This window comes from Mustela erminea, chromosome 5 (genome assembly GCF_009829155.1).
Source record: "Mustela erminea isolate mMusErm1 chromosome 5, mMusErm1.Pri, whole genome shotgun sequence".
NCBI classification, from domain to species: Eukaryota; Metazoa; Chordata; class Mammalia; order Carnivora; family Mustelidae; genus Mustela; species Mustela erminea.
In genome coordinates this window covers 51,042,844-51,065,334 of record NC_045618.1, presented here as the reverse complement: position 1 = coordinate 51,065,334, position 22,491 = coordinate 51,042,844, and the positions used below count along the sequence as shown (strand labels likewise).

The 22,491-nt window shown below is 43.8% G+C and overlaps 1 protein-coding gene across 1 annotated transcript; it reads left to right on the top strand.

Annotated features, from left to right (window-relative positions):
• The first annotated feature begins 617 nt into the window (after window positions 1–617).
• LOC116590803 (ribonuclease pancreatic-like) lies at window positions 618–2,451 on the top strand. The gene is made up of 2 exons (XM_032343124.1): window positions 618–722; window positions 1,605–2,451. The coding sequence occupies exon 2, from the start codon at window positions 1,630–1,632 to the stop codon at window positions 2,083–2,085; it is 456 nt and encodes a 151-aa protein (XP_032199015.1). The 5' UTR covers window positions 618–722; window positions 1,605–1,629; the 3' UTR covers window positions 2,086–2,451.
• The last annotated feature ends 20,040 nt before the right edge of the window (window positions 2,452–22,491 follow it).

The window sequence follows — 22,491 nt, the reverse complement described above, 5'->3', positions numbered from 1 at the left end:
GCCTGACATCCCTTGGGGTTTCGTTAACTTTAGTTCCTCTCCTCCACTCTGACCTTCTAGGAGTGGTTGCTGTGGCCAAAAACTGTAACACATCCACCTTCCACACGCAGGAGTGCTGAAGTGGCCAACACTGGGTGAGGTCGCAGGTCTCCTCCTCTCCCAGCCCAGACCCCCCCCACACCCTACGTCCATGCAGTCTTCCAGCTGCAGAAAGCAGGATGCCCCCCACACCAGAAGAGGTGCTGTTGGAATTCCACCCACGCCAGGACTCCTGAGGAGACAGAGGACCTCCATTTCTCTGGTGCTCTGGGGATCACGTGTTTATGTGTCCTTTGCAAACCTGCAAAAGTTATTTGTTTGATGCAAATGGCCCCCTGAGATGACAAGGACTTTGCTGCGGTTCAGGCATCATTACCATAGTGGCTTTCTTTGCTGCTCCTTGTGAGCCAGCAGACAGATGAGGTTCACATGGTACGGTTCCTATAAACAAGACTCACCCTTCTCAGCAGTCCTGAAAAGAGAGTGGTGTGGATGGTTCCCTACAATGCCCTTCCTCACAATGTCTTTGGTTCCCACTAAAGTGAAACCAAGATGCTCCTCCCACCTATCTTTCCTTGGAAGCCAAGCCCCTTTGTAATCTGTATAAGATTCCCTCCCCAGGGATCCCGGGATCACAGAGACTGGCCTTCTGCTCTGTCCTAGAGACCAAGCTAGAGATCCAGGTCAGTGGCTGAAGAGATGGTCTCAGGGACTCCTTCTTCTTCTGTGTTGGATTAGAGGGACCAGGGTGGTTGCGGTTAGCACCTGAAAAAACTTGAGCTGGACCAATATCGGGATGGAGCATGTGGGCTGCAGGGAAACAAAGGCACTGGGGGAGGGAAGCATTGCTCTTGGGAATACAATGGCATCCCTCTATGATACTGGTGTTAGGAACTGGGCTGTTGCCCTTGTGTTGGAGAACAATAGGCCTCACTCTGTCCCTCATGATCCTATAGGTCATGTGGTATTTCAGGGATGCAGTTCAGCTCATGTTTTATTCAAAAGGATTTCCTGATAAGCACCTTGAGCACTGGGTATAAATGTACTTATTCTTCAAATGTATTTTATTTTTTTTAATGTTTTTAGATTTTATTTATTTATTTGACAGGGATAGATAGAAAGCACAAGCAGAGGGGGCAGCAGAGGGAGTGGGAGAAGCAGGCTCCCCAGTGACCAGGGAGCTGAGCTCGAGACAGGACTAGATCCTAGGACTTCAGATCACGACCTGAACTCAAGGCAGACACTTAACAGACTGAGCCATCCAGGTGCCCCCTCAAATAGATTTTAAATTTTAAAATCTCTAATATTCAGACATAGGACTGCAGGATTTTAGTTCACTGTCAAGTCACCAACCAGAGGGAAAGACCACCTCTCTCCAGCTAGTAGGACTTAAATACTCTTCGACAAGAGTCTATGTGAGCATCTCAATCCTTGGAAAATTGCATAGGAGGAAGGGTACCTTTCCGGCTGACCCAAACGGAGACTGTGAGCCAGGGAGGCCACAGGTAGGAGCTGGGGTTCTTTCTCAGGCAACGCTTTTTCTCCTCTCTCCCTTTCCTGGCTAGGCTCTTCCAGAGGAGTGAGACCACCATGGCTCAGGAGAGGTTCTTCATCCTGTTCCCACTACTGGTCCTGGTGCTGCTGGTGCTGGGCAGTGTCCAGCCTTCTCTGGCCAAGGAGTCGAGGGCCGATAAGTTCCTGCGGCAGCACATAGACTCGAACACCTCCACCGTCAATGCCAGCTACTGCAACCAAATGATGAAGCGCCGGAATATGACGGTTGGATTTTGCAAGCCGGTGAACACGTTTATCCACGAGCCTCTGCCAGATGTCCAGGTCATCTGCTTCCAGGGAAATGTAACCTGCAAGAACGGGAAGCCCAACTGCCACCAAAGCAGTTCCAAAATGCGCATCACCGACTGCCGCCTGAAGAAAGGCTCCAAATACCCCAAATGCGACTACGAGACCAAGCAGCAAGAGAAATTCATCATCGTGGCCTGTGAGTGTGTACAGTACGAGACAGTCCACTTTGATGGTTCTGTGTAGGTCTGCACCTGAGGCCAGAGTAGCAAGATGCCCTACCTCCCTGTTGTGGCAACTGCTTCTCCCCTCTCCCTTCCTGGGTCTGAAAGAACTCCAGCCAGGGCTCCTGTCTCAAACACACATGCGTTCCTACCCAGGACCTGCCCCTGTGTGGTTTGGGAGGTGAGGGGGTCCCTGTGTAAACCACTTCCTGGATTCTTTCAGTAAAATACAGTTGCAACCACCTGGATTTCTGAAACTGTCACCATCCTGATACTGTCGTGTGATTGAGTTCCTGCTTGGGTGAGAACTGTAAATCTGGGTAGATTTTGTAAGCATCGAATAGAATCATTACTTGCCTTTGCTCCTGACTCTTGGTTCTCCGTGACCTGAGATCATTCCTTTGCTCAGACATGCCTTGCTGTCAAATATGAAGCTGTTAAGTATGGGCTATTTGAGATGAAAGGGAGCTACAGTCTGGGACTGTCCTGCTGGGTGAGCTGATGGAGGGGAGCTCAAATACCAAAATCTCTGGCACAGAAGGAAGGACAGGGTGACCTCAAGAAAATCCTGCTCAGTCCCTGGCTGGGCAGGAGTAGGGGATGAAATTATGATCCTAAGTTTTCCTTTTCTTTTTATTGAGTGAGCTATTACCAGATCACATTGACCATCTCTTAGTTGGAAAGTCAGGACATTCCATTTAGGAGCTTGAAGGGTCTGTATGGATTATTAAATTAAATGAGAATAAGTAGATTTTGACTCATGTATCCACTTTAATGGATTGGACCTGCCTAGAACGTTGCAGAAAAAAATTCTAATAAGCGATGAGGTTGAACGGTAGCCTCTGTTGAAGGCACGATGGAGGTAAATGTGTGTGTTCCACCTTCTATCCCTGAGATAGTAATCCCCACTTTTACAGAGGAACAGCCTGAATCTCAGGAATGGGTAAGTGACTTGCTCACGGCTCCTGCTACTTAGTGGCACAGCTGAGACTAGACCCCAGGTCTCCTGACCTCCAGTCCTTGTTCTTTCTGCTACCAGAGTGGACTCAAGAAGAAAATCCTGCAGTCTCCCTTTTCCTAAGTGTGGTGGGGAGAGCACCTGGGTGGCTCAGTCTGTTAAGGGATCTACTCTTGATTTCATGCATATCATGCTCTCAAGGTCCTGGGATCGAGTCCCATATTGGGCTTTGTGCTCAGCTCAGAGCCTGCTTTGGGTCTTCCTCTCTCTCCTCCTCTGCCCCTCCCCTGCTTGCACATGCGCTCTCTCTCCCTCTCCTCCTCTTCCTCTGCCCCTCCCTTGCATGTGCTCTCTTGCGCTCACTCTCTCTCACTCTCTCTCAAATAAATAAGTAAATCTTTAAAAACAGAAAAGTAAGGTAGAAGTAATTATGGATATGGCATCAAGGAAGTAGGTCTAGGGAGACCCAAGAAACAAGATCAGAAAGGATGGCATAGTAGGGTACATAGTTCCCAGGTTCTATTGGACGTCCTGTTCTGGAAAGTTCACTGATCAAATCAATCGGGAGGAGGAAACTCATATTTTCCCACAGGAAGCATAGCTTCACTTTTCCAGAATTCTACCTTCGTCTCTTGGGCTTTAAGGAATGGTGGGTGCACTCTATGGCAGCCTTGATATTTTATTTAAGTTCCATAGTGTGATGTCCAGAGCTTGTAGTTTTTGCAACATCCATGCACTCCTGAAATTCCTTCAGCCAATCTAGACACACGGAGATGTCAAACCATCAATTCTTTCCGCAATACTTTTTTTCTTTTTCCTTTCTTTTTCTTGTAAAGATTTTATTTATTTATTTGACATAGAGAGAGAGAGCACAAGTAGGGATAGCAACACAGGGAGAGGGAGAAGCAGGCTCTCTGATGATCAGGGACCTGAGGTGGGGCTCGATCCCAGGACCCTGGGATCATGACCTGAGACCTTTAATGTCTGCCTTTGGCTCAGGTCATGATCCCAGGGTTATAGATGGAGCCCCACCTTGGCCTCTCTGCTCAGCGGGCAACCTGCTTCTCCCTCTCCCTCTGCCTGCCTCTCCCCCTGCTTTGTGCTCTCTCGCTCTGACAAATAAATAAATAAAACCTTAAAAAATAAAAAAAAAAAATAAACACAGCTTGCACCCGGAGATGACAGTGGTGTGAAAGGTGAGAAAACCATTGGAACAGAGGCTAGTTCCATCTGTCACATTCTACAAATACATTTTGTTAAGGAAACATGACTACCTAGGAAACAAAGCCCTGACAAGCCAGGTAGTTCAGTCTGGATGATATACCCATCTTAGAGATGAGACTCAGAGGCAGCCTGAATGGGCAGAACCGACCTTAACCCTACCACACCCTGCCTCCCTCTGAGCAGCAGTGCCCAAGGAAGAGCCCTGGAGCTTGAAAGTAGCCCCTCAGGACTCTGCTGCTCCCTGCTATCACCACCCTGTCTGGGCCTCAGGACAATCTCTAGCATGGGGACAGTCAGAACTACCTTGTAGTCTGGTGTGAGGGTTCATTTATGCAATTTAGATAAATTGCCTTACAAATGGGAACTTTCAATCTGTTCCAGAATATGCTCCAAGTGAATGTAAAAATAAGTTAGCTGTCCATCTTAGTATCTTAGTTTGTCCGTCGTATACTAAAATGGCTATTATTTTAACTGTCTCCAGCATTAAAAGACCAAAGTCTAATCCAATTGATACTGACTTCTCAGATACCCATTACGGAAAAATAATAATAATAATAATAATAACTACTCAGTTGTGTCCAGAATGTTCACTTTTCCTAGGCTTCCTTAGGTCTGGTAACAGCAAGTGCATCTGGAAGGGTTTCCTGTTGTCAACCCACAGCCCCTAGAACCCACACTCATGCGGGAGCTTCAGAACTTATCTCCAGGGAAGACCGGTAGCACGCGGAGGGACTAATGGACAGCATGCACACTACAGATAAATTCATGGGGCTTCGGGCTGCTGTTTTGTTCCAGTATATTCCTTCTAACTGGTTTATACTGGTAAAAGTTGGCAAACAAACAGAATGTACTGAACATGGGACTGGTTAAAATATGATGCGTTTCCTTACAACAAAATACTATGCAAATAGAACTAAATACACCTTTGCTACTGACATGAAATATGTCCAAAATTTATTCTTAGTGGGAAATAAGAAGTAGTGTACAACATTGTGTATAAAATGTTATTATTGGTGGGGCACCTGAGTGGCTCAGTTGGTTAAAGCCTCTGCCTTCGGCTCTGGTCATGATCCCAGAGTCCTGGGATCGAGTCCCCCATCAGGCTCTCTGCTCTGAAAGCAGCCTGCTTCTTCCTCTCTCCTCTCTCTCAGCCTGCCTCTCTGCCTACTTGGGATCTCTGTCTGTCAAATAAATTTAAAAAATATTTTAAAAATAAAAAACAGTGTTATTATTGATGATGGGAAAAGAGGAGAGAAACACATGCATGAGGATACATGTTAATTCACAATTTTTAATGTTTTCTTTATTTACTTGAGAGAGAGAGAGAGCCTGTGAACAAGGGAGGGGGCAGAGGTCAAGAAAGAAGCAGACATCCCACTGAGCAGGGAGCCTGACCACTCAAGACAAGGGGCTCCAATCCCAGGACCCGGGGATCATGACCTGAGCTCAAGGCAGACATTTAACCCACTGAGCCTCCCAGGTGCCCTGTCAATAAACTTTTATTTTTATTTATATTTTTGGTAATAATATATTAGTTTATTATTATTTTAAATTTTTTTATTTAAAGTCAACTAATTAACATACAATTATTGTTGGTTTCAGAGGTACAGGTCAGTGACTTTTCAGTCTCATATAATCCCCAGTGCTCATTACATCATGTGCCCTCCTCAACGTCCATCACCCAGTTACCCCATCCCTCTACCCCTCTCCCCTCCAGAAACCCTCAGTTTGTTTCCTATCATTAAGAGTCTGTATGGTTTGTCTCCCTCTCTGGCTTCCTCTGGTTTTATTTTTTCCTCTCTTCCCCTATGATCCTCTGCTTTGTGTCTTAAATTCCACAGATCAGTGAGATCATACGATAATTGTCTTTCTCTGAATGACTTCTGTCACTTAGCATAACATCCTCCAGTTCCACCCAGTTGTTGCGAATGCCAAGATTTCATGTTTCTGATGGCTGAATCATATTCCATTGCATATATTAATAATATTTAATACTTAAATCTATGTAATAAATAAAGACCGTGAAGAGACATAAAGAACTGAACTGCGTCTGGAAAAGAAAACTGGGGCCTAACAAACAACGACCAAAGGAAAACATCCTTTTTACCAGATTTATTTCTCAGTGTTGCATTGATGCTTACCATTTGCATGTGCAAGGTGTCCATACATATAAAGGAAAAAGTTAAAGGGACTACCTCACTGCAGCCCCTTCTCTGTCAGTAAGGAAGATCCTGGTAATAGAAAGTCCAAAAAATGGGGTGCCTGGGTGGCTCAGCGGGTTAAGCCTCTGCCTTCTGCTCAGGTCTTGATCTCAGGGTCTGAGATCCAGGCCCCCATCAGGGACTCCGCTCAGCGGGGAGCCTGCTTCCCCTCTCTCTCTGCCTGCCTCTCTGCCTACTTTGATCTCTCTCTCTGTGTCAAATAAATAAATAAAATCTTAAAATTAGAAAAAAGTCCAGACAATAGCATTAGGAAGAAAACTTATAAGTACCACCACGATGAAACCTTGAGTTGACCCGGACACCCCCACCTGTCACCCCACAGCAGCCCAGCAGACAGAAGCACACAACCGCGCTTTCCACACAACTAACCACCGTCGTGATGGAGATCTCGTGGTACAGAGTAGGTGCACTTTATCTGAAGCCTATTGGCTTACTTTCAGGCAGTGTTCCTCAGTGTCAGCCATTTTGACAATCAAACCTGTAGCTCTGCAGAAACAATAATACTAAACCTTAAAAAGAACATGGAGCTCATCAGGTAGTATCAGTCCCTAACTCACTGTTCTGACCACTCACTTGTCAGGTGCCTGACACAGAAAGACCTCAGCAACCAGGGAAGATGGAGTGTTCTAAGAGGTTGAATATGACTGAATATCGTGTATGATTCAAGATACTAATGCTCTGTAATTTCGGTGACAAGAATTTGGCACCATTACTTTTGCAGTCAGCAAGCATATAAAAGTCTAGAGAAAGAAACAGCCCAAATAGCAGGCCTTCGAACTAATCCCCTTCAAGCCAGGCAGCAGTGTGGAGAAAACACAGGTGTGTTGCAGCAGAGACCCCAAAATGGACACGTCAAATGCCCTGAACTTGCTTTAGGATTGTGGGCCTGGACCAAGGTTTATCAGCCAACCGCCAGGGTCCATTCACATGACACACAGCTTCTGACAGAGTTCAGGACATCCTATTACAGAATATGGCAACTTGGCAAATTCAATCTTTTAAGTTGAAGAAATTTGAGAAAGGACAGGTACAGGAAAGACATACTGACCTTCTCTGGAAGCAGGTCATTAAACCTTCCTGGGAGAAGGTTTCCTACACCCAGAAGAAAGGAGTGTCATTATCTGCAAAAATGGAGTGACATCTGAACAAACATCTTGCTAAGTTGCCCACCAATTGCTACACTTAGCTTGTACCCTTTGTTCTAGCACATCTTTATACCACTTTCACATTTCATCAAACCTAGCACACACGCGCTCAGGTTTAACCACTTTGTTTTAGAGCCTTGTTTCCTTGGGAAGGCTCTCCTCTCACCATAAACCTATGTGAAATAAATGGGAATACTTTTCTCTTGTTAATCTGTTTGGGTTTTTCTTATTCTTATTATTATAGGGTCCCAGCTGAGAACGTAGAAGGGTAGAAGAAATGGATATTATTCCTCCACTACACTTGTAAGATTTGGGATAATTTAAAAGAGATAGGGAGGAGAGGGAGACTATTCCAGTTGTGTCCTCTCCAATCTTTCTTGCAGTCGTTCAAATAGGTGTTTTAAGACAAGGTACAAACTTTGTTTCAGGAATCAGGTAGAAGTCCAGTCTTGAGAACTTGGGAACTGGGTGAAAATCAGTGTCAGGTAAGAAAAATGGTTCTCCACTAGGAATGGATATGAGATTCACCATGGAGCTCATCAAACACAGACATGCAAAAAAGACCTGCTTCCCAAAGAGTCTGTTTCAGGAGGCCTAGAATCTAGGCCTTCTTAAGAGTCTCTTAGGCACTTCTGATGAGAGAGGCCAGGGTTGGGAACTCCAGTTAGGCACAGGGGTAATCTGATACTGTTTGCCTCTGCTAGTGGGTTCAGAGAGAAGTGGGGCTTGTGGCTGTAGAACAGGAAACACGAGGATTAGATACACAGACAACTCATTTGGTTTGAGTTGATTTGGTTTGGTTTGGTTCTAATTAAGTAGCTTTAATTCTTCAGGGCCCTTTTAGGTTTCAAAAAAAAAAAATGAGTAGAAAGAATAGAAAATTCTCTTGTGCTTCTCCCTTCCCCGCTTTCCTACCCACACAGCCCACAGTTTTCCTGTTATTAACATCTTCTTTGGAGGGGGGGGCATCCTTTTCCTATAATTGATGAGCCAATATTGATGATGGCTAACTAAAGTCCACAATTGAATAATGATCAATTCTCTGCATTATATATTTCTATGGGTTTGGACAGTGCATAATATCACTGTAGGAGAGGAAGCCATCTTCCTCGGCTTTCTCATGGTCTCTGACTGGGTCTCAAAATTGAACTGAGAGATAAGTAAGAGTAAAGATAACAAATTTACTTAAATTTTCGCATGTACATAGGAGCCTCCGTATGGGAATGAAGACCTGAAATAGCGACCAGCACTGGAAGCTTTTATACCCTCTAGACAAAGACACAATACATTTGTGGAGACTTGTTTGGTCTACGGGTAGGAAATGGTGAAGAAATAACTAGAAAGAAAAGGGTTAGTATAACAAGGTCTGTTTCAGATTCCTGTGGTGCCACATCTGGCTGGTAACATTGTCTCCAGGAAAAGAATTTATATCCTACCTTTAGGCAAAAAAGGAGAGCTTTTCCTGCATTTATGGATTCTTAACTGCACTTAGTACAAAATATTATTTGTGTCAAAGAGCCATAGCTTGGGGTCACAGAGTCTGGTTTCCTTCAGCATGAACAAAGATGATCTCCTCATGGACTTAGATTTTCTTTGATTTCTTTCAGCAGAGTTTTGTAGTTTTCCTCATAATGAGCTTGTTCATTTTTTTTTAGTAGATTCATATCTACATATTTCATTTTTCTTGGGTGTGTATGTAAATTTTTTTCTCAAATTTCAGTTGTTCATTGCTGGTACCTAATAAAACAATTGATTTTTATATATTAACCTTGTATCTTGTGATTTTGCTCTGAAAAGACATCATTTTTATCCTGTAGATAACTAAAGACATTAAAAGCAAGAGTGTTCCCCTATTTTATTGATGCTCAAGGAGTACTAATCTGGAAGGGATGTGTAGAACAGATTGGAAGGAAAAGAGGCTAGAGGCAGGGAGTCCCTGTAGGAGACTTTTCTGTGAGCCCTCCAAAAAACAAGAAGATTCCAATTGGAAAAGCAAGAACAGACTGAAGAGGCAAATACCCTAAACTGACCTTACTCCTTCATGTCCATGGGTCTCTGTTGCCAGACTCCAACATGTCCGTGTACCCAATGTGCAGCAAGCCAAATTCTGAGACACTGGATTTAAAGCAAGGAAAGCTTTGTAGTCTAGAGAGCAGCCCAAGGAGAAAGAAGGGGATCATTCCCAAAGCTGCCTTGCCCTCTTACCCTGTGGATCTATAAGGGACAACTTAAACACATGAAAGGAAGCTAAGGGGTTTCCTGACACTTGCTGGGAGGTCCTTGAAAAATCTGGAGATAAGCATTCTTCTGGACAGTGAGGCACAACTTGGGATCTGGGATCAGATACATCAAGATACATGTTTCTGTCTGGTCTCTATTATGTGTCTACAATCATTAGGTACCGTAGAGTAGAAGTAAAAAGACAAAGTTAATGATTGATTGTGCTGAAATTTAAGAAGTAAGGAAAACAGAGGCACCTATGTGTCTCTGTCATTTGACCTTCCAATCGGTTTGCACTCAGGTCCTGATCTCATGGGTGGTGGGATTGAGCCCCAATAGGACGAAGTGCTGCTGGATGGGGAGTCTCCCTCCTCTCCCTTGCCGCTCCACCCACTCATGCTCTTTTTCTCTCTCTCAAACAAATAAATACATTTTTCAAACAGAGTACATAAAACATAATTAAGTAGGAAACAACACAACTTAGACCTAAGTGTACCATGCAAATAATAAAATTACAGTGATCCTTATGATTTCAGAATGGGTCCAGGAACCAGCTTCTGGCTTCCTCTTACATGCAGTTCCCTCATAGGATGCCCTTTACCATCCTCTTCACCTAACTTCTTATTAATCCGAAAATAAGTTCAAGTGTTAGAGCCTTCTATCTACCAGCTCCTCAGAGTCCCCTGGCACCTCCTCCACCGCAGCCAAAAGAGGTATTTACAGTTATTAATGTACAATGTATGTCTCTATTAATCTGACCATCTCCTTCATTAGATTATGAACTCCTGAATCTATAAGGGGCAACTTATACACATGAAAGGAAGCTAAGGTGTTTCCAGAAAGTTGTTGGGAGGTCCTAGAAAAATCTGGAGATAAATATTCTTCTGGAGAGTGAGACACAACTTGGGATCTGGGATCAAATACATCAAGATATATGAGTAGCAGAGAGTCTGGCCCAACAACATACCCATAAATCAATAATTCAATGGAGTCTGCTGTTGCAATTCACAACATTACCAGGTACCTAGCAAATATTGTATCAAACTACATTGGGTGTTTTCTCCTAAAGAACTGAAAGCATAGAGGTTCCAAACACTGAAGCTTCCTATGGAGAAGGAAGCACCAAACCCATATCAGAAAGTCACCATTTCCTCACAAGTTCTTTGAGGAAGTTATAACTTCTCCTTTGTACCTTTAAGGAGGCTTGGTCTTCTTGCATCTGCGGGGATACTGGCTTTGAACAGTGAGTTGGAGGATGTGGGTCTCATCCACACTGTGCACAAAAAGGGCATCTTCCAAGCCTTAGGTTTCCCTTTCCTCTTTCCTAGGGCTCAGAAACTATCCCTGCTACAAGCAGACCATGCTGGCATACCTGGCAGAGGAACTGCAGACAAAAGTCTCTGAGCCTGGGACTAACCACTGCCTCTGTCCTTGGCAGGACCCCAAGCAAGGAGAGGAAAAGCCTGGGGGCTGGGGAGTTAGAGCCGAGATGATGGCCAGATGGCCCAGGTTAAATTGACGGAGGAGAAATTTTCTAGAAGGAGGCGGGAAGAAGTAGGATTCTGGACCCATAAGCACAGGACAGAGAGAAATGGGATCTGCCAGTCAGAGGAAAAGTCATCCTAACTCACATTTCTCCTCCCCGGGCGTGTGGACCTTCATGGAATTGTGAGAATCACATCAGAAAGAGGATGGTTTTTAAAAAATAGACTTAAGAAATCTTGAAAGGCACAATGAAGATCTAAATGGTTGTGAATGATAATTTTGCTCTTACTGCTTCTACTACTATCATTCTCTCACTTTCTTCCCTCTTCCCACACAGAAGAGATGATGCTGGATATTCTGGGACCATTTCCTCTCCTCCTGGTGCTGCTGGGATCATGGGGGCCAGTGCCACTTGCTGCTAGGCCTCCAAACCTCAAAGGGTTCAAGGGTTTGAAATTCAGCATGTAAGAGCAGGTCCTGTCCAATGCAAGACAGAAATGCATGGGGCCAATAATTATACTCAGACTTGTAAACCTTCAGACACCTTTCAGCATGACACCTTCCAGAACACAGCTGCTACCTGTCTTTTACCCAAGACAGACTGTGAGATTGCCCAGAAATACTGCCACTGGAGGGAGAATCATATTAACATGACTTACTGCTATCAAACTGGAGGGACAGGGTGACTGCCACTACAAGGCTATGCTCCCGAACCGGTTCTACCTTGTAAAATGTAGCAAGTTTCAGCCAGGTTACCCTCCCAATAGTATGCTTCCTATACACTTAAACAGTACCAGATCACAGCCTCCTGGATGTTTGATTAGACTAAGGTTCCCATTACTTTGCTTCACACTTGGTGCAGGTTCTCTTGTGCTCCCTTCTGCCTTTTTTTTTCTTCATTGTTGATTTTCCATGGTTCCCATAGAAGAAAGAAGGAGGGCAGTGAGAGAATTATGGGGCCATGATGCCAGACCAGAGCTGGGGACAAAAACGAATAGCATTCCTTTCTGCTTTGGAACTTTGTGTGTTTTGGAGAAGGGCAATAGTGAAAGGGGCAAGGAAAGACCCAGGCCCCATATTTTTAATCTTGGAACATCTTCCAAGTTTGTTCCATTCTGTTCCCAGCAATAAAATCACTTTCTGCTGCATTGTAATGACCTTGAGTGTGTGTGTTCGGGATGACTTTCACATCATTGCCAGCCTGGAGCCATCTAGATTGCATTTGCTGACACTCGTAGGAGAACTAGCTGGGCCTTGGGCGTCCTTTGAGGTTAATCTGCAACCCGGAGCCTCTGCCCACTTCTCTCACCCCTGTGTCTTTTGGAACTTTGGAGCAAGAATATTCTCCATCTCATCAAACTCTACTCATAGCTTTTTACATATTTCCCTTGAAACCATGACCTATGTTTATTTGGAGGTGGCACAGAAATTTCATAAAATGTCCACAGTACTTTCACACACAGGTTCTAACCCTGACAACCAATGCAGCCTATATCTTTACTGTTGATTTCCATATTTCATCATTAATGTTTTAAATGCGTGTAGTATAGGGGGAGAATAATCCACTGTAGGCTTAGAGTCAATTCTTCCATGATCTATTGCAATGCATGAAGAGAAAGCATAGATCAAGAAAAAAAGTACTAGGGAACTAACAACATTTCTGTCTTACTTAACACTGAAATATCACAGAGTAATGGTGTTTTTGAAGAAGTAGAAGACATAGAAATTGAGAGACTGGGATTCAGAAGTTGACTGGGATTAAGAAGTTAGGTCCTAGATGTAAGAGAGGAAACATAATTTTCCTTCTACCATTCTAGGTTCTTAGCTGAGAGTCCCACCCCCAGTATATAAAGGCAGAGTACAAAAACTATTTTAATTATGTACATACATAGAGGACCCCCACAAAAATATGAGACTAAAAAGCAGCTATCCACCTGGGACTTATGGACCATCCTGGGCTAAGGAAAGGATAGGGATCTAGGGCTTTAAAGGGGGTAAAAGCAATTCAGAGGAAGGTGAGAGGAGGAAATTTTTGTGAAAGGAAATTGGCCCTGGAATGAAGATGACTCTCCCAGATGAAAGTGATCCCTGTCATGGCTCACTTCCTGTACTGGACCCTTTTTTAATGTAAATTTCCCCTACAAAAGTGTAACCTCTACTCTGCTTTCAGAACTTCTCCTGGTCTACACTTTCTCACAATAAACAGCTTAAGATAATTCTTATGCCAAAAAGGAATATTTGGGATGGCGTATTCTGCTACCCCTCATACCTTTCCATTTCCTTTCCAACTACTAACTCATTGGGTTAACAGTCCAGGGTAGGTCAAAGTGCTTTGTAGCCTGATCTGTCTTTGAGTAGCAGCCAAACATAATGCCTATCCGAAAGGCCACCTACTGAAGTAGTTACAAGTGTGTCAGTTATCTGTGCTGCACAATGGTTCTTTCCAAACCAAGCGATTCCTTTAATAGCTGTGCTAGTCAGACTCACCTTCCTTTATGTCACTTCTTTATGTCAGGTCTTAGAAACAAAGACAGAAATATGAAGTTTCTGGTTTCAAGAGCCTGGATTCCAAGGGTGCTAAATACTCAAGGCCCCTCTCAGTGGGAAGGCATGAGAAGGCCAGGACAACCTGGCACTTCACAAAGTGGGTACCCAGTAGGGGAACTTCTCTCATGGGACTTGAGTCTGCCAATTTAGAGCAGCTTTCAGTAGTATTCATCTTAGTGTTGATATTTACATTGCATAGGTTCAAAGTATTCAAGCCAAGTGCAGGAGAAGTAGACGCAAGGATCTGTGTTCACATTAAGTAGGTACCAGTGTAGGAACATAGCATCATCCTCAGGGAAAGGGGTGCATTGACCTGATCAGTAATCACAATGGACTTATATATTGTATAAATATTCCTGGACACTTCAGCAGATTCTTGGAGAAAGTAACCTAGTAAAAGGCTGAATTTCCTTTCACCCAACCACTCAGTTACTCTACCTTACTCGACTATTTCTCAACAATCATTATTTATACATTAGGGAAGAACTCTGATGAGGGGATATTTAAAGTGAAACTTAAGAAATGAGGAGACAGTCACATAAAAGGACATTTCAGGCAGGAAAAAATAACAAGTGCAAAAGCCCTGTAGCAGGAAAAACTTGGCATCTTCTCTCCCCCTAAAGAGCCTGGTGAGGCTGGGGAGAGGCAAGGGGATATGAGATGGTGGTGACAAGGCATAGAGAGAAGAAATAAAATACCTAATAGAAGGAATCAGGTTGAGGTGTCAGTAGCTCTTGTATTTCTTGTCACAGAAATGGCATGGCCTCAGGAGAATAGGAAAAGGAAAACCTAGATTTCTTTTTATTTTTTTTTTAATTTTATTTATTTATTTTAGAGAGAAAGTGAGTGGGAACAGGGGAATGGGGTGGTACAGGGGCAGAGGGAGAGAGTATCTCAAGGTGATTCTATACTGAGCCCAGAACCCAAAATGGAGCTCAATCCCATAACCCTCAGACCATGACATGACCCTCAAGCAATGAGGGCTTCACTGAGCCACTCATGTACCCCAAGAAAGCACAGATTTCCTAAAGGAAGAGACAACATGGACTGTAGACTCTCATCTGAAGGAAATTTAAATTAGCTCACCACAAGGAGTCATGCAAGATCCAACCTGAGGGCCAGCAGTCAAATCCCAGGTCAACAGCTCTCTCCACACCTGAGAGTGAGGTGACATGTCTGAGGGGCTCAGAGGTCCCCTTGCAAAAGACAGAAGTATGTAATGAGCCTCAGCACTAGACAGAAAGGAGTTGAGTGACACTTTCCCTGGAGGAGTCTATGCTAAGCGTGCCACTATTGGCAAAAGGAAGTAGGAGCGAAATGACAGCTGCAGTGGCAAAAACAAACTATGTTAAGTAATGACAAATTCTGTACAGATGTTGACTTACCGTCAATACTGAGGAAAGAGAAAAATTAATTGCATTCAAAGGCAAACACAAAGATTTAGAATCATTATGACAGCAGCAGAGAAGGCTGGGAGACGGCCCACTGGACTGTGAAAGATAAATGTGGACTCTCCATCCATTGGATCTCTCTATACGGTTTTCTTCCTACCAAAAAAAGTGGAACAGGTGGGCTGGTCTTTGAAAAAATCAACATTCCCACACGTCAATGATCATGAAAGACCACTGATGGAATAAAGATCTTCTGTCTGAGTGTCCCCTCCTTTGCTGTGGACTAATTCCCTTCTTTATCAACATCATTTATCGTGGTCTGGTCAGTCTGTCCACACAGAATGGGCACAGCTTATCTGCTCTGGGCACATGGCCTCCATGTGCAGCCTGTCCAAGAACCCGAAAGCTTGTTCTCAGGACGGTTTCATTGAATCTGATCAATCACATGATCTGTCCACACATTCTTGATTAAAATCAAGGTTGCCTTCTGATTTCTCTGCTTATGGCAAATCCTGAAACTGTGCCTGACCCACTCTAGGTCCTCCTGTGTAGAGCAATGGCTTTAATCTCCATGGTCACTCATCTCCACCTCCCTCTCATGTGCATTTGAGGGGTAGGGATGGTGTAGGACAGGGCTTGTTCCTGTCATGCGGAAGGCCCAGAAGTACAGACTTGGAGATTATGCATGCAGAAGCCTTTCCTGCATCACATATGCTCTCTCAGCTGTGTGCTTCCCCTAGTTCGGGTTCAAGGCCAGTGTCAGGTGTCATGTACCCCAAGAAAGCACAGATTTCCTAAAGGAAGAGACAACATGGACTGTAGACTCTCATCTGAAGGAAATTTAAATTAGTTGCCATGTGTCTTTAGCCACCTTTAATCATAACAGTTCCACCATCTCTGTATCTTAGGTCTTTGAAAATTTTTTTTTAGCATTGATATTCTTTTATTTTTTTTTCAGTATTCCAAAATTCTTTGTTTATGTACCATACCCAGTGCTCCATGCAATACATGCCCTCCATAATAACCACCACCAGTCTCACACAACTTCCAACCCCTCACCCCTCCAAATCCCTCAGTTGTATCTCAGAGTCCACAGTCTCTCATGGTTTGTCTCCCCCTCCAATTTCCCCCAACTCACTTCATCTCTCCATCTCCCAATGTCCTCCGTGTTATTCCTTATGCTCCCTAAGTAAGTGAAATAATATGATAATTGACTCTCTCTGCTTGACATATACAATGGAGTATTATGCCTCCATCACAAAAGATGAATACCCAACTTTTGTATCAACATAGACAGGACTGGAAAAGTTGATGCTGAGTGAAGTAAGTAAAAGTCTGAAATTTTTGAAGAAATCAGCATCACTTTTTAATTTTTCCTTCTAAATAGACATCATTTGGGGGAACAGTTTAAGATTCACAGCAAATAATGAGCAGAAAGAAGAATTCTCATATACCCTGGGTCCCCATGTCTCCCCATGCACAGCCTCCCCCATTGTCAACATCCTGCACTAGAGCAGTACATTTGTTTTAAATGACAGACCTACTTTGACACATCACCCAAAGTATAGGGTTCACTTTGGGTGCTGTATATGTGTATGTAACTCAGATTTTATCTCTTGCTAGTCTATCTTTTGTCAGTTTAATTTGCACATTCCTAGTCTCTGAACCTAAGAGGGTGGAGGAAAAAGTTTCTTCCTCCACTCTGTTTCCTCCACCTATTCCATAAACACATGTCCAGGTTGAACCCTGGATCTTCACAACATTAACCTTTGTGCTCATTCTCACTCTTGTAATACATCTAACATAGTCTGAGAATTGTTTTGCCCATCCCACCATGATGAACTCCAAAAGTTTAGGATGTGTTTTCAGTTTTTCCCTTATGTCTACCCTACCCTGCTGAAGACTGATGATTCACAACTAAACCATAAAATCAGAGATAATGAAAGTATTGTTGTTTAGTAAGTGTGCCGTACAGCAATGTATAAGCAGCACCACGAAGTTAGCCGTAAGCTATACTATGACATTGGGGCTCTAATTCAGGCCCATGCTTTTTCTCACTACATGATGTTCCACAAAGTCACAAATGAAGTTAAGTGGGCATAGAGTCAGGAGCAGAAAGTGTTTTTGAGACTGATATGATATCATGCAGATAAGCAGGCATATCTATTTGATCATCCCAGAGAGAGCCCTCTTCTCTTTCCTTAGACTCGTCATTGGACAAAATGAACTGATTATAAGGACCATCCTCTCAAGGGGCTGGAAGATCAGTGAAAGTTCAGGACAAACCCCAGACCTCTCTGACTTACTCCTACACCCAGTCTAAATACTTTTCACTGGAAGAGAGTATTTTCTGAAAGTTGATCAGTCAACAAGCACTCAGAAATGTTAAGCAAAAACTACATTGTTCACTGAGAACTTAAGCCAAGAATGATTTCATTCTTCAGCTGTAACCCCAGTCATCTGAGCTGGCTGGCCATTTCCAGGTCTGAGATTCTATCCCCAATCGTCCGTTTTTCTGAGGCTTGGGTACATCTGAGAGATTTGAAGGTGTCTTGAGGCAACTTCCCCCAGGAACCTAACAGGAATTGAGAGGGCTCTTGAGAGGCAGTTTTGGAGATAGGGCAAGACAGGGGACTGCAGATAAGATACCTCCTGCTCTGGATCTATTCCCTTCCTCTTTCTGGCCACTCTATTGTCTACCACGCAGAAGGGAGTAGCCAAAGGCAATCTTTAGGTGCAAGGTAAGCTGCATTGTTTAGACCCCTCTGCCTCCAGTCTTCATTCACTCCATTCGCTTCCTATTTACAAACTTGTCTGTCCCATTTTTCCCCCAGGGAGACTCAGGTACAGCCATGTTTCCCACCATTGTCCCAATGAGTTATGCTAAGTTGTACATGGTTATCCCAAGGCTCTCTCGAAGGCGCTGCTTTGAATGCCTCAGTGCCTCCTGACAGTTACCCCACAGTAAATCTCAGTGTGTCTAGTATGATGTCCAAGCCCAGATCTGCCTGTGTTTTCCTGATACACCCATTCCATTTTTACTGCTTTCTGATTCTCTATAAAGATAGAAGTTATAGCATCTGGGTGGCTCAGTCGCTTAAGGTCTGCCTTTGGGTCAGGCCATGATCCCAGGGTCCTGGGATCAAACCCCTCACATCGAGCTCCCTGCTCAGCAGTGAACCTGCTTATTCCTCTCCCTCTGATGCTCCTCCTGCTTATGCTCTCCCTATCTGTCCAATAAACTAATAAAGTCTTCTAAAAAAATAGAGAGAGAACTTTGAAACTTTTCAGTTTATCCTTCCTCCCAATCAGAAACTTCAATCACTGTCACCTCTACTACTATATCAGAATTAAAGGTGAACATTTTTTTTAAGATTTTATTTATTTATTTATTTATTTGACAGAGATCACAAGTAGGCAGAGAGGCAGGCAGAGAGAGAGGAGGAAGCAGGCTCCCTGCTGAGCAGAGAGCCCGAAACGGGGCTCGATCCCAGGACCCTGAGATCACGACCCGAGCCGAAAGCAGAGGCTTCAACTCACTGAGCCACCCAGGTGCCCCTAAAAGTGAACTTTTAATTTTGACTCTTGAAGAAACAATATCAGTAGTGGTAATAATAATAACATTAAAATTCTTTTAGGACTTACAGTGTGCTTTGAATAAGGTGACCCTAGAATTTGCTGTCTGATTGGGACACTTTGAGAGTGAAAAGGGACATTATTATTTATTAGCCAAGAGAATGACCATAAATAAGGATGTCCCTTGGCCAACAGGGGCATATATACGGTTTCATAGCTATGAACCAGTTTCACATGAGAGAGGGCTAAAGGAGCTCTCCATGGTCTCTCTTGTAAGGGCACTAATCCCATTCATGAGTGCTCCACCTTCATGACATAATCACCTCTCAAAGGCCTCACTTCTAAATACCATCCCATTGAGACTTAGGTTTTAATATACAAATTTGGGGTGGGGGTGGGGAAACAAACATTCAGTCTATAGCATCTTAAAATAAAGTATTTTATTATTCCTAATTTACAGATAAGAAAACAAATACAGAAGTTTATATATTATTGATCTTTAAAATCGTAATGCAGGACTTTTTGGTATTCATCTGCTTTCATCCAGAAAAATGCCAGTCGGTGTTGCAGGAATAATTAAAAAGGTGAACTGATTTCCACAGCCCCGTCCAAACACACTCCAGTCGCTATGCATTTAAATACTCTTTTATTAGTGCTTTGCCAATCCTCCAGCTTGTGTGTTTTATAGATGATGAAACTGAGGTCCAGAGAGGTGATAAAATTTTCCTGAACATAACATACCAGTCATGAAGCTGCAACTAATACATATGGTCTCCTCAATCTATAGACTATAGTCAATTCTCAAGAGTGGTTTATGGAAATGAAAATTACATTGTTATGTGCCTAAAGAAAATGTAAGGACCTACTTTGCAAGAGGCTTCCATTAAAATTAAACTGTCCCTGTCCCTGGGGGAAGGGGATTCCCTTAAAACAAGTCCCAGAAACCAGCTCCAGGTAACAAAGCCCAGATACAAGGGTGGATCAGGCCAGGTGGAGACATCTGATCAGTGGGGGGATGCATACTGTCTCCCTGGTTACCAAGGAGTATGGGCCCCGCCCTTTGGAAGCCTTTTGGTTGCCAATCCTAACCAAGGTGTGATAGGCTAAATAAAATGTCTACTAGGATAAAGTGTAACTCAATTGGTCACCTACCATCACTGTAAAGTTTCCTGTGTGTGTTACAATCTCACTGGTCACCTGTGCATGGCCAGGCCCGACCGCATGGCCTTTGCCCTTAAAAGCTAGACTGTGAAACAGAGAAGGATCACCCTCTCTTGGAAGAGGTGCATCCCTGAACGTTCGGTTTGATTCTTGATGCTTGGCGTGAAATAAAGCTTTGCTTGACCTTCACTTTATATCAGTCTCGCTCCTTTAATCACGGACCCATTATTGGGGCATAACATATGGGGGCTCGTCCGGGATTAAATGACGAGAACTGAGCAAGCATCAGAATTTCTGAGAAAAGCCTCGAGGTAAGATCTCACAGATTTTACTCTGTGGGATCCGACGATCTCCAGGTGCTCTGTGAGATCGGTTGGTCTGTCTGGGTAGAGCTCCAGGTATAGCCCACCTGGGTGAAGCTGGATGCTACCATGCTCCCCAGGGCTGGAGAGGATGTGGGGATGCCCCTTCCCTCCACTGGTAGATCGCCAGGGGGTTCGACTCCCCCTAGACAGTCAGGGGGTTTGAGTCCCCCTAGGCAGTCACCTAGGTGGTCAGGGGGTTCAAGTCCCCCTAGGCAGCCAGGGGGTTCGAGTCCCCCTAGGTGGTCACTAGGGGTTTGAGTCCGCCTAGGCGGCCAGGGGATTCTTGTCACCCTGGAAGGCCAAAAGATCAAAAAGTCCCCACCGGTGGCAGGTTCTGGGTCAGAACTCCTGGGCCTGCGGTTGTCTTTGTCTTGTCTTTTTGTTGTCTTCTGTGCTGTTGGTTATGTTTGAAGAAATAGGACAAGCAGAGAGTAAGGGAACTCTGACTTTTAATGGCTATAACTGGAGCCAACTGGGGGTAGTCTAATTCGAGACAGAGACTTTAAGGAATATTCCCGAGTTCGTTTGTTTGCCAAAACAAACTTTGTTTTGGGGACATTCCTTGCCCTCTCTGGCCCGACGGGGACTACCTAGCTCCTCCCTCTTGCTGGTGGGAAAGCATGGTGTGTGCTCCTCTCTTGGAGCTTATGAGCCCTAGAACTGGGAACCCTTTCTCTGCATTCTGGTGGCACTTTGTTCTGTTCTTCACTGTCAGGAAACAAGAAGAGCACCCCCTGGACCTAATAGCCCCAACGCCAGATCTTCCCACCCGGGTCTCAGGTAAACATTCAAAGTGGAGTGGGCCCAGGTGGAACGTAGTTCAGTATTTGAACTACGTTAAGTTTGTTGGGTTAATTAGGATGAACATGTCTTTTGAGTTAACAGTAGTAAGTGTGAAACTTCAGAGTTTTTACTTAAAGTCAAGTAAGCTCCTGTTATTTGTTAAAATCTGTGTTAAATCTATTAGCAAAGAGATGACTGAACTGATGATTAATTGTCTGTCTCAAAGTTTTAATGGGTAATTCTTAAGGTAGCTTTCAAAGTCTTTGGTAACCTGAAACTTTAACCAAATGTATAAAATGCTAAGGCGCTGGTTGCTGGAACTAGGTTTGTGCTTTTGAAATCTGTTGGCAAACATGTTTTGTGCTTAACTGATTGATAAATTTGCCATCTAAAGAATTCTGTTGTAACAGTTCACAATTGGTTTATATTTAATCTTCAGTAGAGGTTAAGGTATTCCTAAGAGTACAAAATTCTGGCTAAGTGTAATTAAGACTGATGGAAATAAGGGAAACACCTCTGTAGAAAAGTAGGAAATGTGTAAAAAGGAGAGAAAAAGACCAGATGCCTGATTCTGTTTGAATAATAAATAAAAACGGGCCCGGGGCCGATTTCTGAGCTAGATCCATTCCTAAAGAATGGAAGGGGAGACCCCGTGGGGAGAGGTGTCCTACCTGTTTGAATCTGAAGAGTGCCTGACTGTGTGAATGTGTCTGTATGGCTCCACCGCTTCTGCTACGGAGTCTGAGGGGGCTGCACCCTGAGTCTCGCGGGGTGTCATATGGCATAATGGTCATCTACTCCACAAAGTAGCCTGACCTGGGGTTTATACGGACCAACCTTAGCTAAGATGCTCCTAAGTTCCTGTGAGGGACGTGAGCAGGACAGCATCTGCAAGATCCTCCTCCCTTTGTCTGCGACATCATTCATGGGAGGGAAACCCAGAAAACTCATATCTTAAGACTGCAGGCTTAAAAATTAAAAAAGGAAAAACACTGGTATAGAAAAGCTGGTTTTCTCTCTGTTTAAAAGGGCAAAGTTTTCTTCAGTTAATTGAAATGTAAATGGTCTTCTCTTTGACTGCCCAGAGTTGTAAATGAGATCTCTTTGGCTCATAAGGCTTCCTTGATATGCCAAGTTACTCAGCGAGTACTGATGCGAGTACCCAAATGCAACCCAATGATAAATCTTGGGTTGCATTTGGGTAAATGCTGTAATTATTCTAGAGGTTCTATACATTCCTACAATTTTAATGTTTTGATAAGGGTCATCACTTGATATTTAACTATATCTGTTCTGAGATTTTTCATTTGTAATTGTTTAAGTTCTCTTGTAAGATGAATTCCGCCTTACA